The sequence below is a fragment of the Prunus dulcis genome, chromosome 8, assembly GCF_902201215.1.
Source record: "Prunus dulcis chromosome 8, ALMONDv2, whole genome shotgun sequence".
NCBI lineage: Eukaryota > Viridiplantae > Streptophyta > Magnoliopsida > Rosales > Rosaceae > Prunus > Prunus dulcis.
In genome coordinates this window covers 1,846,592-1,860,616 of record NC_047657.1, presented here as the reverse complement: position 1 = coordinate 1,860,616, position 14,025 = coordinate 1,846,592, and the positions used below count along the sequence as shown (strand labels likewise).

The window sequence follows — 14,025 nt, the reverse complement described above, 5'->3', positions numbered from 1 at the left end:
GTTCACAAGTCAAATATGCAAATTGAAGTTGGAAAATGTAACTGGAATTTCCATAACAAACAGACCAACCGGCCAAAGTTCAACAAATAGAAAATGGTCAAAAAAAAGACCAGTTATTCTTAACAAGAAAGCAAACTACAAAAGCTGAAAAGAAACAAAAAGAGTCTTCGTCTACTTAGGAGACGCCAGCAGAAGACTTTTTAAGCTGCAGCCTCTTCGGCATCCACCTGACTAGCTATGTAATCAGCAACTCCATCTGCCTGTACCATGACCTCTGCATCATCCTCTCCGTCTACCTGCTCCTCAACTCCCCCTTCCATAGCGGGTGAGTGGGGACGGAGCGTCTCGATGTCTACATCGTCAATCGCATACAAGGAATCAATCCCATCTGCGCAATGCAGGTAGCCCAACTTGTACGCATCTATGGTGGCTTCAGACTTGGATTCTTTAGCAGACTTATGATAGGCATGAAATCTAGCAAGGAGCTTGTCATAGCTAAGGGAGATGTCGGCATTCTTACGCTCAAGACGAAAGAAGGCCTCTTTTCGACTAGCCAAATCAACAGCAGAAGAGTTGAGCTCGGAATCCTTCTCGGTAAGAGAGCTTTTCAGCCCAGATATCATCACCCTCAAATCAGACAACTTCTTCTCATAGCGGGCCTGCTCGACGGAAAGCTGGCAGGCCAATTCAGCATTCTTCTTCTCCAACTCGCTGAGTTGGGCAGAAGAGGGGGCAACAGCAGATGAGTTCCGAATAGTCTCAGCAGCAAAAATCAGTCCTTTTTGAATCAAATGGAATGACGCTTCCCTTTGTTTTTCCAAGGAAAGGCACGAGAAAGTGCCAAGATCGCCAGCTTGACGGATGTGATCAACCAACTCAGCACAGGACGATGGATTTGACAAGAAGTTCGTCTTAAGCAGATCAGATACGCATGCATCCCCTACAGAGCTAGGCTTGTTCACCTTAGGACCAACTGCCGACGTGGAGGAAGAGCCCTTAGCCCGGGCAGATGACTCTCTCATCTTCTTAGCCTCTGCCAGCTTCATCTCCAAAGGAGTCAATGATTCTGGATCATGAGCAGACTTCCTGTTTCGATCTCCATCTTTGACCGATGCAAACGACTCGAACTTCTAGGAGGAATGTCTGCATCTCTTTGACGCTCGGCAGAACTCGGTCGGGCACGAGCCGCTTCACGAAACATATCATGGTTTCGGGTGTCAGCAGGAGACTCGGGCAGAACACCCCGAATACCGCGCATACCACCAACCTTCGTGCTATCTGCACCCACGAGATGCTTGACCCTGGCAGATGATGAGGGAGCAGACCCCACTTGTGTCTTCTCAGCAGAAGAAGGCCTTGGTTTCTTCCTCGAGGGAGACCTATCCTTTGCGTGCGAAGAAGTAGCTTCACCTCTCGGAGATTTGGCGGCAGCTTTTCTCTTTGAGAGAGATTCAGCAGAACATTCTTCCTGTCCGCCAAACAGATCATCAGGGTCAGGACCGTTCTGCTTCCACCTTTCGACATCCTCGACAGGGGGCAAACCACCATCTTCCTCCCGGTACCCGCTCAACAGCCAGCGCCACTCGCGAAACCTTGGAGGGATGTTTAAAGCACGACGGACCTTAGCCATGTCCGGCCCAAGCTCCAATTGCTTGCTGATGTCACTCACTGCAAGCAGAAGACAGAAGTTAGTCAGCCACACTTCAAGAAATTCAAATAAAAGGAGCGCATCAAAAATTGCAAAGAGACATACCATCGCAATAGGTGATAGGAACAAGTGGGCCGTCACCAACGTCGCCTTCCCACCGTCCACTGACCTCCAACACATCGTCATGCCAAGCGTGATCCCCTTGACTAAGACTGTTGAACAACTTGGCCTTATAGACGTGAACTTGGGCATACCGCTCAAAGTGCCTCACTTCAAAAAAATAAAAGAACTCTCGCACCGTTAGCTCCAACACGAAGAAACGACTCAGATTCTCAAAGCACATGATCGGCCGGTAAGCATTTGGAGTACATTGGCTCGGGGCACACCCCATGGCGCAGAACACCTCCTTGAAAAGCTTTGACAGCGGGAATTTGAAGCCCAAGGAGAAGTAAAAGGGACGGAAGGTAATGATCCTAGCATCAAGATAATTCGCATCCACCAAAGGCTCGTTGTCCTTCCGAGACTTCAGTAGCTTAACTCGCACGTCATCTGGAATGGCAGACGCATAAGCAGCTCGCCACTCTTGGAACTGAGCATCAGTCGTGACGCGATGCAAGTTGGCCACAAACTTCATGCTATGCACTATGGAGCCTCCCCATAAATACAAAGGAACTTGAGAACTGGGAGCCTTGCTACCATCTCCGGAGGAGATGGTTGATCAACAAGTAGCTGCAAAAAGGAAAAAAAAAAAAACAAACAAAACAAAGCTGCTTGGATCAGCCCAGGTCGAAGGGAGTCAGCCCAGGAAATCTGCCCAGCAGCGTGCAGCCCAGCAGGAGTCGCAGCCCAGCTCGCATCTCAGCCCAGCACGCAGCAGGAGGCCCATCGACTTCATCCAGCGATGGCCCAACTCGCTCCAGCCTAGTGCTCATTTCCCTGCCTGGCCTGCTCGATCCGCGCGACCAGCTCGAGCCCACCTCGCTCCGCATGCCCAGCTCGAGCCCACCTCGCTCCAGCCCAGCTCCACTCCTCCCAGCGCTGGCCCAGCACGCAGTCAGCTCCAATGCAAGGCCTCATGCCATCTGGTTCAAGCTCCTGGCCCAGCGCCTCCAGACCTCCAGCTCCAGCCCATTCGCACCTGTTTCACCCTTGCACACCAAGCTCGCCAGCTGCAGGAACGCCTCTAAAATTGGATCCAAGCTTGCACCTCTTGCTGCCATCTTGGCTCACCATCACACATCCACATGCTGACCTCCCAATCAGCTCCCCACGTCGACTAGAAGCATGATCCAAGCTGCCAAAAAAAAATTGGAACCAAAGGAAATATATATACATATATATATATATAATTCAAGTCTAGTTACCTTGGGTGTGCGATGAAGACAAGAGCTCAAGAAGAAGGGGAAAATTATCCAAAGCTTACTCTCTCTCACTGATGGAATCGGAATGGATTTTGGATGTGAAGAATAAGTTGGAGGAGCCCTACATTTATAAGAATAAAAATTCCTTGACCTACAAGGAATCGCAAATTCTTTCCAAGCTAGGAGTTCATAAAATTGGCAAGTCAAACACCTCCTCCACGCAGGAGCCCAAATCCACGAAGGAAGCCCAGTTACAGCTGGACAGCCCAACGGATAATTTACATCTCCTACATGCCACCACGCGCCATGCAGAAGCTGGAGGGCATTTGTGGGAACCTAATTAAATCAAAACCCTAGGTCAAATAATTAGGCCAAGCAATTTGGGAATTATTTGACCTAATTAGGAGTTACCTAACCTAATTGGGAATTACCTAATCAAATTGGGGGTTACTTGATCCCCGTCTTAAATAGGGATTTGATTAAATCCCTAAATCACTAAATACACCAACCCCACCAACCACACCAACCTCACCAACTACACCAACCCCACCAACCTCTCCAAAGCCACTATAAATACTTGGTTACGCACAAGGATGAGGTACGTCAGAATTCCTACTCAAACTCTGCATAAGTTATTTCTTAAAAACCCTAGCAACCTCCTCTCTTTCTCTCTCTCACCACACACGGCTCCGGCCACCCGGTTTTCCTTGAATTACCCTACCTAACTTAGGCATCGGAGGGCCTTTGGCCAACACCCCCCGGGTGTGGTCTTTTACTACGATCTGTTTTGCAGGGAGAAAGAGAGGCGGAGAAGACGAAGGAATCTTTGGCGAATATTCTTTTTGGGGAAATTTACTACCACAATCTGCATCAGTTGCTAGTAGTACACCCAGTCGCTCAAGGCCAGAATTCATTCCGACTAACTTATCTGGATAATTTGACAAGGTGAGTGAAGGATGCACTTTCCTCCACACACATTTGACGATGTCCTCAATAAGCTCTCTTTCACACCTACAAGGATGGAGAGTAAAATAACCACCAGGCATATATATAAATAACAAGGTTAGGTAAAGTATATAGCTCGTTAAGGCATGGGAAAGTTGTTCATGGATACTTAAAATTCTTTGAATCCCACCCACAAAGATTGGCCACTTTTGTTAAATCAGCTTTCCACTGCTCCACCTTCTTTTTAGTAATTAATTTTTCTTTATGCTCAGTGAAGGCTTCTGCAAAACTCCCGGTTTGATTTCGTACTTGAGAGGGATCCACACCATAAAAGATTGGCAAAATTGTGTCCCTGGCTTCCATGCATTCCACAACTTTTGTAAGCTCATCCAGGCACCAGGTGGAAGAAGCATAATTTGGTGAGAGAACAATGATGGCAAGCTGCGATTCTTCAATCGCGCACAAGAGCTCTGGAGAAATACTTGTCCCTCTTTCAAGATCTCGGTTGTCCTTGAAGGTTTTAATTGCCTGCCAGTAGTCCAGTTCGTGGTGTAAATGGGATATAAAACCCTTGCGGGTATCTTCACCCCTGAAACTCAAAAACACATCGTGTTTCCAACGCGGAGTGGAAAGTGCTTCCTCCGGAAAATCTGCTGCTGCAAAGTGCAAACACCTGATGAGAACAAGCAATTCGCCAAATCTTTAAACTCCAACCGCCAGTTTTATTTTACTTTTTTTGTTGGTAATTTGGTTAGTGAAAAGTTATTAAACAACAGAAGAACGTGCTAGCTAGCTACAAGGAAAAGGGAGTTGGAAAACTCGTCGTAAGCGCACAGTTTTTCTTGTTAGTGTCGTTCAAACATGCTACAATGTCTCCCGTTTTGTCTTTTCTTACGTTAACTATTTGGGTGGGAATCCGGAGGAATTCTTACAGAAAGCTTCCTTCTTTGTTTTTAGATATCATATGGTTGGCTTTGTCTAAAAGCATTTTGCCATTTTCTGGTTTCAGCACAATTTACATTCAATCTTGTCCATGTGAAAAGTTAAGGGACAACTTGTAATACATAACTCATGTTGTCAACAAAAATATATCTTGGTTAATTTTCATTATTTTACGTTGTTTTCAATTTTACCGTTGCAGTTACGAATACTCTCATTGCACTACCAAGTCAAGAAGCATTACTATCACTACTCTTATTGATCTCTCCAAGCAATTCAAGGAGTTTATGCATGTTAGTTGTTCTGCTTCTAATGGACAGGGCTCTTCAGTTCACATTGTTGACAGATGGAGATTCAAGACATTGTTGACAGAAGGGGACTGTTTCATGTGCTCTTCATCAGAAGATTCAAGTATCAACAGCAGCTTCTCTTGCATCCAATTATGCCTTTGCAATTTTTTTAGCTTCATGCTGTCACTGTCTGCATATAAAGTAAAATACTGAGTTTCTTTTGCCTCTCCTTCTCTGTTATTCTCTCTTCCCTCATGAACTAACCACCTCTCCTTTCCTTTCCTGATTTTATGTTTACATTAAACAATAGCAGACATGAAATCTTCATGGCTGCTGCAAAATCCAACATCAGCTCTAATTGTAAAAGATCGATCAATGGATTCCATGTCTCCACTTATCAAACTTTTAACTTACCAAAGTTCCCTCCTCATTTTAATACATCAAGTTCACTGTCGAGAATTGAAGTAGCAAACTAATCTAATTTCTAAGCTTCTGCTTACGCCTAAACTACATACAAATTTTCTTATTGAGTTCGTCATTAGCCTCGCTGTTCTCTTTCACACATATGACAGAAGAAAAGAAATGAGTCAATATGTAGCACATAACTATAGGGCTAGCATAACTTATGCTTTACATAAACAAAATGGCACACCAAAGCAATTGCCTTTAACCACTCAGTTTAACTCTCTAGGAAGGAAAAACCAATTAGCCTACAACCCAGTCCTCATGAGAGCTAAATAAGCAATTAGCCTCCAACCCACAAGCATTATGGCCAAAGCAACCGCTGCACCTATTTGTCCACTAAGCCCAACATGTTTTATACTTGGGAAATCTCTAACCAAGCAAACCCCACTATCACATAGGTAAGTGTCATTTTCATTGTATTGAGACCCCAGCAAGAGCTTGTATGAGTAGTTAATGATGGAAATGTATTTGATCCAAGCAATGAAAGCAGGAACATGTTGAACAAAAAAACCTCCAGCTAGCTGAAATGACACCATGAGGACTGATGCAAGTACTGCGGCCTTTTTTTGGTCCATTACCAGAGCCCCAAGAGCAAGCCCCATGCCTTGAGCCACTAACACACTGAGTAGCAGAACAAGCAAGGTGTGGAAAAAGTGTCCTGCTGTGGGTTTGAGCCCTGCCATCCAATATGTTATGGTGACAAATAGGGTTGGAAGGGCAAGCTCCATGGGGAGATCAGCAACAATCCTTGATATGAAATACGAGGAGAGCATGTATGTGCCTGAAGATCTTTCCTTTTCAAGCATCTTGCGCTCTTGGGGGAAGGTGAAAATTGCTTGAAGCAGAGGAAAAAACCCCCAAAATTCAGACATAAAGAAGAAAAGCCCAGTCTGCATACATAACCAAAAAAGATTCTCAAAGTTGTTAAAATGGGTTACGTTTGAGAAGCTAGGAGGCTTCGCAAATTGTTATCTAGAAAAAAAATTTCTTCTGCATACTGAAACTTAGGCATTCCATCAAGTGATACTTTATGTCATGCTTAGCGTAATCCCAATAGCCTATATCTTCAACTATAGTGCCAAACCCAGAAAAGGGAAACAAATCATACCCTCTGAATGATATATGTGACAAGTGAAGTATCAATCAGTAATTAGTCATAATAATTTATAATATGTCCCTTTTAATATATACTAGTCTAATGATATTAGCACTAATTATATTAGACTTTTGATTGAATCTGTCCCATGAAAATGCATATTGAAATTCCCCATGTAACCAAAAAAGAAAAGAAAATGCATATTGAAAATGCTAGAAAAAGGGAGAGCAAGAAAGTGTATGTTACCCGATCCTGCAAGTGGGAAATATTTGACTGCCACCATAGTAGCCCAGCAAGAAGAGCCACCGCCACAACCTGGTTAATCTGGCTACCAGAGAAGGACTCGTGCCTCCTCTCTTTCAGTCCTCTCCTAAGCAACACAGAGAATTGCTGCCACCAAGTAGTGGGCCATTTCGCAAAGTTCTTTTCTTCTGATCCATCTTGAAAATGGCTGGAGTTGGTTTCTTGAAGTTGCTCCCCTTGAAGTTGAGCTTTCAAATTATATAAACGGTTGTGCTTATAGGCCAAGGTTAGGCTCTGCTTCACCTTGCTCTTGTTTTCATGCGATCCATCAGGTGCCAGACCTACACTACATGTAAAATGCAACAAAAATTACTCGCACAAACAATTTCACAAACATCTAATATACACTTGTAGACATACTTGCATGCATCATGACACACTTGTAGGGTAATGAAAAAGTAAAACTAACATCTAATATACACTTCACACTAAAATCCTATATATAGCTAACATGGCACAATAATGAACTATAGCAACAAAAAAAATCCTAAACTATAGCCAAAAAAATCACACAAAATTACAATATGGATGATAATTAATGCATTTTTCATGAATTCTGAATAAGAATAAATTCCTCAAGCATATCTGACAATGCTACAAACATTTCCAAGACAATTTTGGGGTTTCTAATCCCCAAGCATAAGAATAAATTCTCAGGTTCTAGCCTCGTGAAAAAGGTCATTGACTTGTAGAGCATAGGTCTCAGGTTTGAGCTCCCATGACATCTTGGTTGTGTGTATGCATGAAACCCCCATTCCTTCTAGTTTAGACTATCACATGCACTAAAATTAAAATAAAAAAAGAGGTAAATTCTCAGTGGTCTGAAATTGGATTTCCTAAAAATTTATTCAAAGCCATTTTGGGAGTTCGAACAGTAATTAACTATGGCCCAAAGTCAAGGAAGTCATTGAACGAAGAGATGGGCCTAAGTTACATGCAAATACTGAACCCACGACCCATAACCCATGCTTGCGTAAATCTCAGGATTTTGACAGCTGAAATAAAAAATGAAGCTACTAATTATTAAACAAGAAACAGACCATTGGCAAGGTCCAACAGAAAATCCGCAGGATTCATAGCTACCAATGGTATATAGCCAATGCCCGAAAAATAGTCCATGACCTCTGATGCTTTTCCGAAATATAAACAATTCCCTTCCGATAACAACACCACCTTATGAAACATGTAGAAAATCCGACTTGAAGGTTGATGTATGGTCATCACAATTGTTCTTCCTCCACTTGCCAAATCCCACAATGCTGACACAATCTGCTGCGCCGTCGTCGAATCGAGTCCCGACGTGGGCTCATCCAAGAAGAGCAAGCTAGGGTTTATGAGTAATTCTTGGCCTATGCTAACCCTTCTTCTCTCCCCACCCGAAACACCCCTCAAGAACTCACCCCCAACAACGCTGTTCTTGCACTTGGTTAACTCCAGTTGTATAATCACGGCCTCAGCTTGCATAGTCTTCTTGGCTTTCGATAGCGTGTTGGGCAAGCGAAGAAGGGCTGTGTAGAATAGGGTTTCGGTGACCGTCAAGTGGGGGTAGAGAAAGTCGTCTTGGGTTACAAAGCCCGTGTTTCTTTTCATTGCGTTTGAGAATGATTTTTTGTTGTAGGTTATGGCGCCACTGAGTCGACCGCCTAGCCGGCCTCCGAGTGCGGTTATGAGAGTCGTTTTGCCACTCCCGGAAGGACCGAGCATGGGGAGGATTTCCCCCGGTTGAACGAGGCCTGAGACACCGTTTAAGATCACTTTCTCTTCGTTATTGGTACTATTATTCTGTTTGATCTTGTAAACCACGTCTTCAAACTGCGTAAATGTCATTTAGTAAAAAATAAATAAAAAAGAGGGGGGGGAGGGGGGGAGAGAGATATATAAGACACCATTTTCTACATATATATACCTTCAATGTGACGGGTCGAATGGCTTCCTTGAAGATAGCTGGAGCTTCAGTAGCAGTTTGAATCTCTATATCCAACATTTCTTTCTCCATGCTTGCGTGATGCTGAGGTCCCTCTTTCCATATCTCCATTAAGCTAAAACCCTCCCTTTCCTAGTGGCAGCCAAGAAAAACGAAACAAACCCTCTACGCCGCCCAGCCAGCCAGCCACATCTTAGGCTGTGTGACATCTAGAGAGCCAGCCAGACGCATATGTTCCAATGTAAGACGATAAAATTGTATAAAAATTTCTTTTTCTCTGCTAGGAAAGTTTAAAAGCCAACAATCATTAAAATACTATAGCTACTCACTCATATCATTAAAAAGAGGATGCTTCTGTTTGTGCTATTAATAAGTTTCCTTTATTTATGTAGTTACTATTTGTGCATGCATGATTACGACTTTCAACTGAATTTTTTCATCTTTGGTTTCGATTTACTAATCCAACAACAATCTTTGGTTTCGATTCTCTCATCTATCTTTGGTTCTTACATGTATTTTTTATGTCAAATTCGCTTGTATAGTTGAGTTTATTAGGTAAATTTCGCCCAACCAGCTTTCAAATTCTGGATATGCCACTATTCTCCCTCACAATAAAAAAAACCAGCCTCTTTTTTGGAGTCGCATCACTGAAAGAGAATTTCAAATTTAATAGCTGATCTCTCTCTCTCTCTCTCTCTCTCTCCCTCACAATGAAAACCACTCTCGCTTTTGGAGTTACAGTTAAATCCAATTTAATAGTTGTTCAATCATAATATAGTTTATAAATATTCTCACCTTGTCCTCTTTGGTTTTGCAATTAGAAAGAAAAGGATATGCGGTATTACTAAGTAATATCCTGTCAACATTTTGAAATAAAGTTAACCATTGTTGGACTCCTGCTAAACAAGAAAATAAGGAACCACTGAAAGCATTTCTGTAGGGGGTCCTAACTCCATACACAAATAATGATAATTGAATGATAACAATTCCGTTGATAAAAGCAAGACTATTACACTTATTTTGACAGCTAATTCGTAGCCGATGTCGGCCAGAATGACTCACGCAAGCAGCAGCGCAAGCAAGTACCTACAAGTCATTTCACTACTTCTGTAGTCATTCTGCAACCTTACCTAGAAACTGGCCTCATAATAAAATACTCAAGCTTTTGTGTTTGCAAGGAAACCAACACAAATTCTAGACGCCACCAGCCTTATATTACTACCACCAACAGACAGCATAGGGCGGACTTTCTTCTTCTTTTTGTTTCTTATTGGTCTAAGCAATTTGTGATCACCCACCAAGTTCATTTCTTGTATTATTTAATAAGAAGTCATGTACAATCACTTACTAATATTATAAAAGAATAAAAATATGAGACTATTATGCATACCTTACTCTCTGCATATCTAAGCTCCTAATGACAGTTTGGTTACTAGCGCATTCTTTGGTTGTTCTACCTGTAAACATGTTAACCCAAAACATTTATTATCTATTAACTACAATAAAGATAAATAGTACTCATATACTTGGTTTAAAATAAAAAAAATTAAATAAATAAATAAATTTAAAAAAAAAAAAACCAAACTTAGCGTACAGATAGTGTAAGTATGAAAAAACAAAAGAGAGTGTAAGTGGAGAAAAGGGGAGTGGGAAAATCAGCTCCCTAATTAAATTAAGAATTTGGTCATTTGGTCATTTTTGGGTTTTTTCCTCCAAATATCATGTATGAAGGTTTCATTAATTAATGCCTTAATTAAACCCAATCAGCTTATACCGTCGATCCTTCAACCAACAGCCAACATTTTTTCTGACTGTTTTCAATGCTAAAAATAGAGATCCAAAGGTCCAAAATCAAATCTAATTGTAAAAATATTTAAATCATATTCAACCCAAAAAACTCATTCCACTCAGAAATTATTGCAATTAAGAGAAATAGAATTATTGCCATAAATTGTAAAAAGGCTTCTAGCTCAATTTTTAATATATGTTATGTATCCTACGGTTTTTTATTTTTATTTTTTAATAACGGGGTTTCTCACTTAAATTTCTTTTGATTAAAAGGAAGAAAAAACTATTACAAAGAGACTTTTATAGGACGATCATACCACGACATCATGCTAATGTGATATGACCATCTACTAAAAGAGCACTTTTATATTGCAAAAAGAGCTTCTAACTCAAGTGATTAATAGCAGTTACTGATGAAATCAAAGTGCTCCTTTCCTTTATATGTTCGGAAGCCTCGCTCGTAGGTTAGCTAAGTTTGCTTTATCTATTTTAGGCTGTATTGATTGAGGATCTTGATTTTATCTAACAGGGCCTCTTGAAAATTATATAGCTTGTGGGATCAAGCTTGTTGCTGCCCTTGCTGTTATCAGTTTAATTCTTATTATGATCCTATTACTTTCATTATTTCCTGTAAATAAGTACATATCACATTAACAAAAAAGTAGATTCCTTCTCACCAATCGTGAGTGAGAAACATTCACTACTACATTTTAACCTTTGCGCGACGAATAAAAAAACGTCGCGCAAAGTCTCATTTAGTCGCACCAACTTCACCGCGACAAAAAATTCGTCGCGCATAATCCGTCGCGCAAAGATCGTGAAGAAAGCCTTTGCGCGACCAAGAAAACCACTTCGTCGCGCAACAATGTGCGACGTGTAAAACTTCGTTGCACCAAAGATATGGAGACGAAACAACTGTTCGTCGCATAAAATTTGCGCGACGAATACTTATTCGGCGCACTTATATTTGCGCGACAAAAAACAATTCGTCGCGCAAAACTTGTTGCGGAGACGTCTGTTCGCCGCAGAACAATTCGCGCGATGAGAAAGTTTTCGTCGCTCATATGTTTACGCGACGAAATCTTTCTCATCGCGCAAAACCTGTTTGCGCGACGAATAGCCTTCGTCGCGCAAAACATGTTTGAGCGACGGATACGTTTCGTCGCCCAAAACGTGTTTGCGAGACGCATGTATTCGTCGCGGAAGAATTAAAAGTAAAAAAAGTTGAATTTTTAATTTTTATTTTTGTTACTTTTGGGTTTGCGCGACGAAAAATTTGCCGTCGCGCAAAAATAATTTGACATTTTTATTTTTTTTTTGTAATTTTTTTATTTTTTATTTTAAATAAAATTGGTTATTTTTTTATTGATTAAACAATGAAATTGCAATAAAAATAAATTAGAATAAAATTTTGTTATAAAATAAGATAAATGTATTACAAATAAAATAAATGTTTATGATGAAAATAAATACACTAATCAAATAATGAATCAAAATCAACCGTGTCGTCGCCAGGATGCGGCTCGGAGGGCTGGGCATTCATCGGGGCAGTGGTCTGATGGGGCTGCGCGGGATGGACGGGCGCGGAAGGCGGCGCATCAAAACGCGGGACTGGAATGCCGGACTGTACGAGGGACTGCATAATGACCGACATCTGGCTCCGAAGAGTGGCCATCTCTGACATCTGGCTCCGAAGAGTGGCCACCTCTGCTGTCAAAGCAGTGACCTGACTGCTTGACCACGCCGATGAACGAGGTCTAGGTTCCCTCCGCCGGGCATTCCCCATCCCTCGACAATATGTCCCCGGCCTCCTCCCGAGAGTCTGATCCAACGTCTCCGTCAAGATCTGAAATCCAGCATCCTGTGGAGGAGCCCCAGACTCGATCGGAGTCTCGGGAGGAAGCTGGGAGGCGGACTCCTGAAGAACCAAATGGCTCCTCTCCACCATCGTCGTCTGTTGAACATAACATAAAATATAAATTAAAACATGCATATAAATTGAATGTGCAACATAAGAATTAAAATTAAATAATACTTACATGAAGGGACTCGGCCAACTCATTCCCGGGTCGAACATAAACGTCACCAAAGGCGTCGATCTCTGGGAACTTGGACCCCTCCTAAATTGAACAAAAGAAAAAAAATATTAGTATGAAAAAAATAAATTCATAAAAATGATATTAAAAATGAAATAAAAATTTTGTGATTATTACCCGACGCCGTGCATCCATCCTATACGAAAAGGGTCTGGAGCGGGAATGGTGGAGAAGGGTCTTCTTCTTCCTATTACCCTTATTCACTTGGGCTTTATTCTGTTATACAAAAATGAAGCGAATTAGTTAAAATATAAAAAATTAAATAATAATGAAATACAAAAATAAAATAAACATTAATAAGTAATAAGTAATAATTACACAAATATAGTTGAAAAAATACAGCAAATTCGGGCGCTTGAAAATGAGCGCAGAGCCACTCCCAACTATCCTCCCGCCCCTCAAGCTCCTTTGGGCAACCCTCCTGAAGAGCGACTTGCGGATCATCATATGCCTGAAAATGGTGGTGCAAGTCGCTCTTCCACTGCTTGTACCTCTCAGCGAAGAGTCTGTTGACGGACGTCAACGACTCTTCGTCGAGATCCTCCAAGTTATAGTTCGTCTGCAATCAATTAATTAGATACGTTAAGTAATAGAAATATACAAAATTTTAAAGACAAATAATGAAAACGTAAGGTACATACCGACAACTGGCCGCGAACCTCCGCCTTGATCTCGTCGGGCATGACCCTCCAAGACTTCCATTGCATCGGGCAATGGGTCCGCACGACGTGGCCAATGTCGTGGGCCAAGGAGCTATGCAACTCCCCCGTCGGTGCAGCCCGATGGCGCTCGTCGTATCCGATGCTGATACGACTGTTTGTCACCCGAGTGACCTTCGCCGTCTTCAGCTGACGACACGGTCCTCGAGTGTTCTTCTTCGCTACAAAGAAAAAAGGTATTAATGTTAAATAATATTTATTGTCAAATTTCAAAATAAAATTAACAATACAAAAGTGTAGTTATACCTGGCTGTGATCCCGAGGCACCAGTACAGTCGGTCGATGTCGTCGTGTCCATGGTGTCGGTGGGCCGGTGCCGCCGCCTAGCACTAGGTGGCTGCGCCACGGATGACGCAGATGACGCAGGCGCCTGGGACGCCTCGTGACCAACCACCACGTGGTCCAGCAAAGCTGGAGCAGTGGCAGCAGATGCCGCCTGAGCCGGGGGATC

General features: G+C 42.2%; 2 protein-coding genes across 2 annotated transcripts; both read right to left on the bottom strand.

The window, feature by feature from the left end:
* Nucleotides 1-4,113: 4,113 nt before the first annotated feature.
* Nucleotides 4,114-5,614, bottom strand: LOC117636933 (TMV resistance protein N-like). The gene is made up of 3 exons (XM_034371661.1): nucleotides 5,598-5,614; nucleotides 5,229-5,465; nucleotides 4,114-4,627 (listed from the first exon to the last, which is right to left on the bottom strand). Exons 1-3 carry the CDS (start codon nucleotides 5,612-5,614, stop codon nucleotides 4,114-4,116), a joined length of 768 nt encoding a protein of 255 aa, XP_034227552.1.
* Nucleotides 5,615-5,893: 279 nt separating this feature from the next.
* Nucleotides 5,894-9,043, bottom strand: LOC117636932 (ABC transporter G family member 9-like). The gene is made up of 4 exons (XM_034371660.1): nucleotides 8,954-9,043; nucleotides 8,088-8,859; nucleotides 6,991-7,328; nucleotides 5,894-6,538 (listed from the first exon to the last, which is right to left on the bottom strand). The coding sequence occupies exons 1-4, from the start codon at nucleotides 9,041-9,043 to the stop codon at nucleotides 5,894-5,896; spliced, it is 1,845 nt and encodes a 614-aa protein (XP_034227551.1).
* Nucleotides 9,044-14,025: the final 4,982 nt, after the last annotated feature.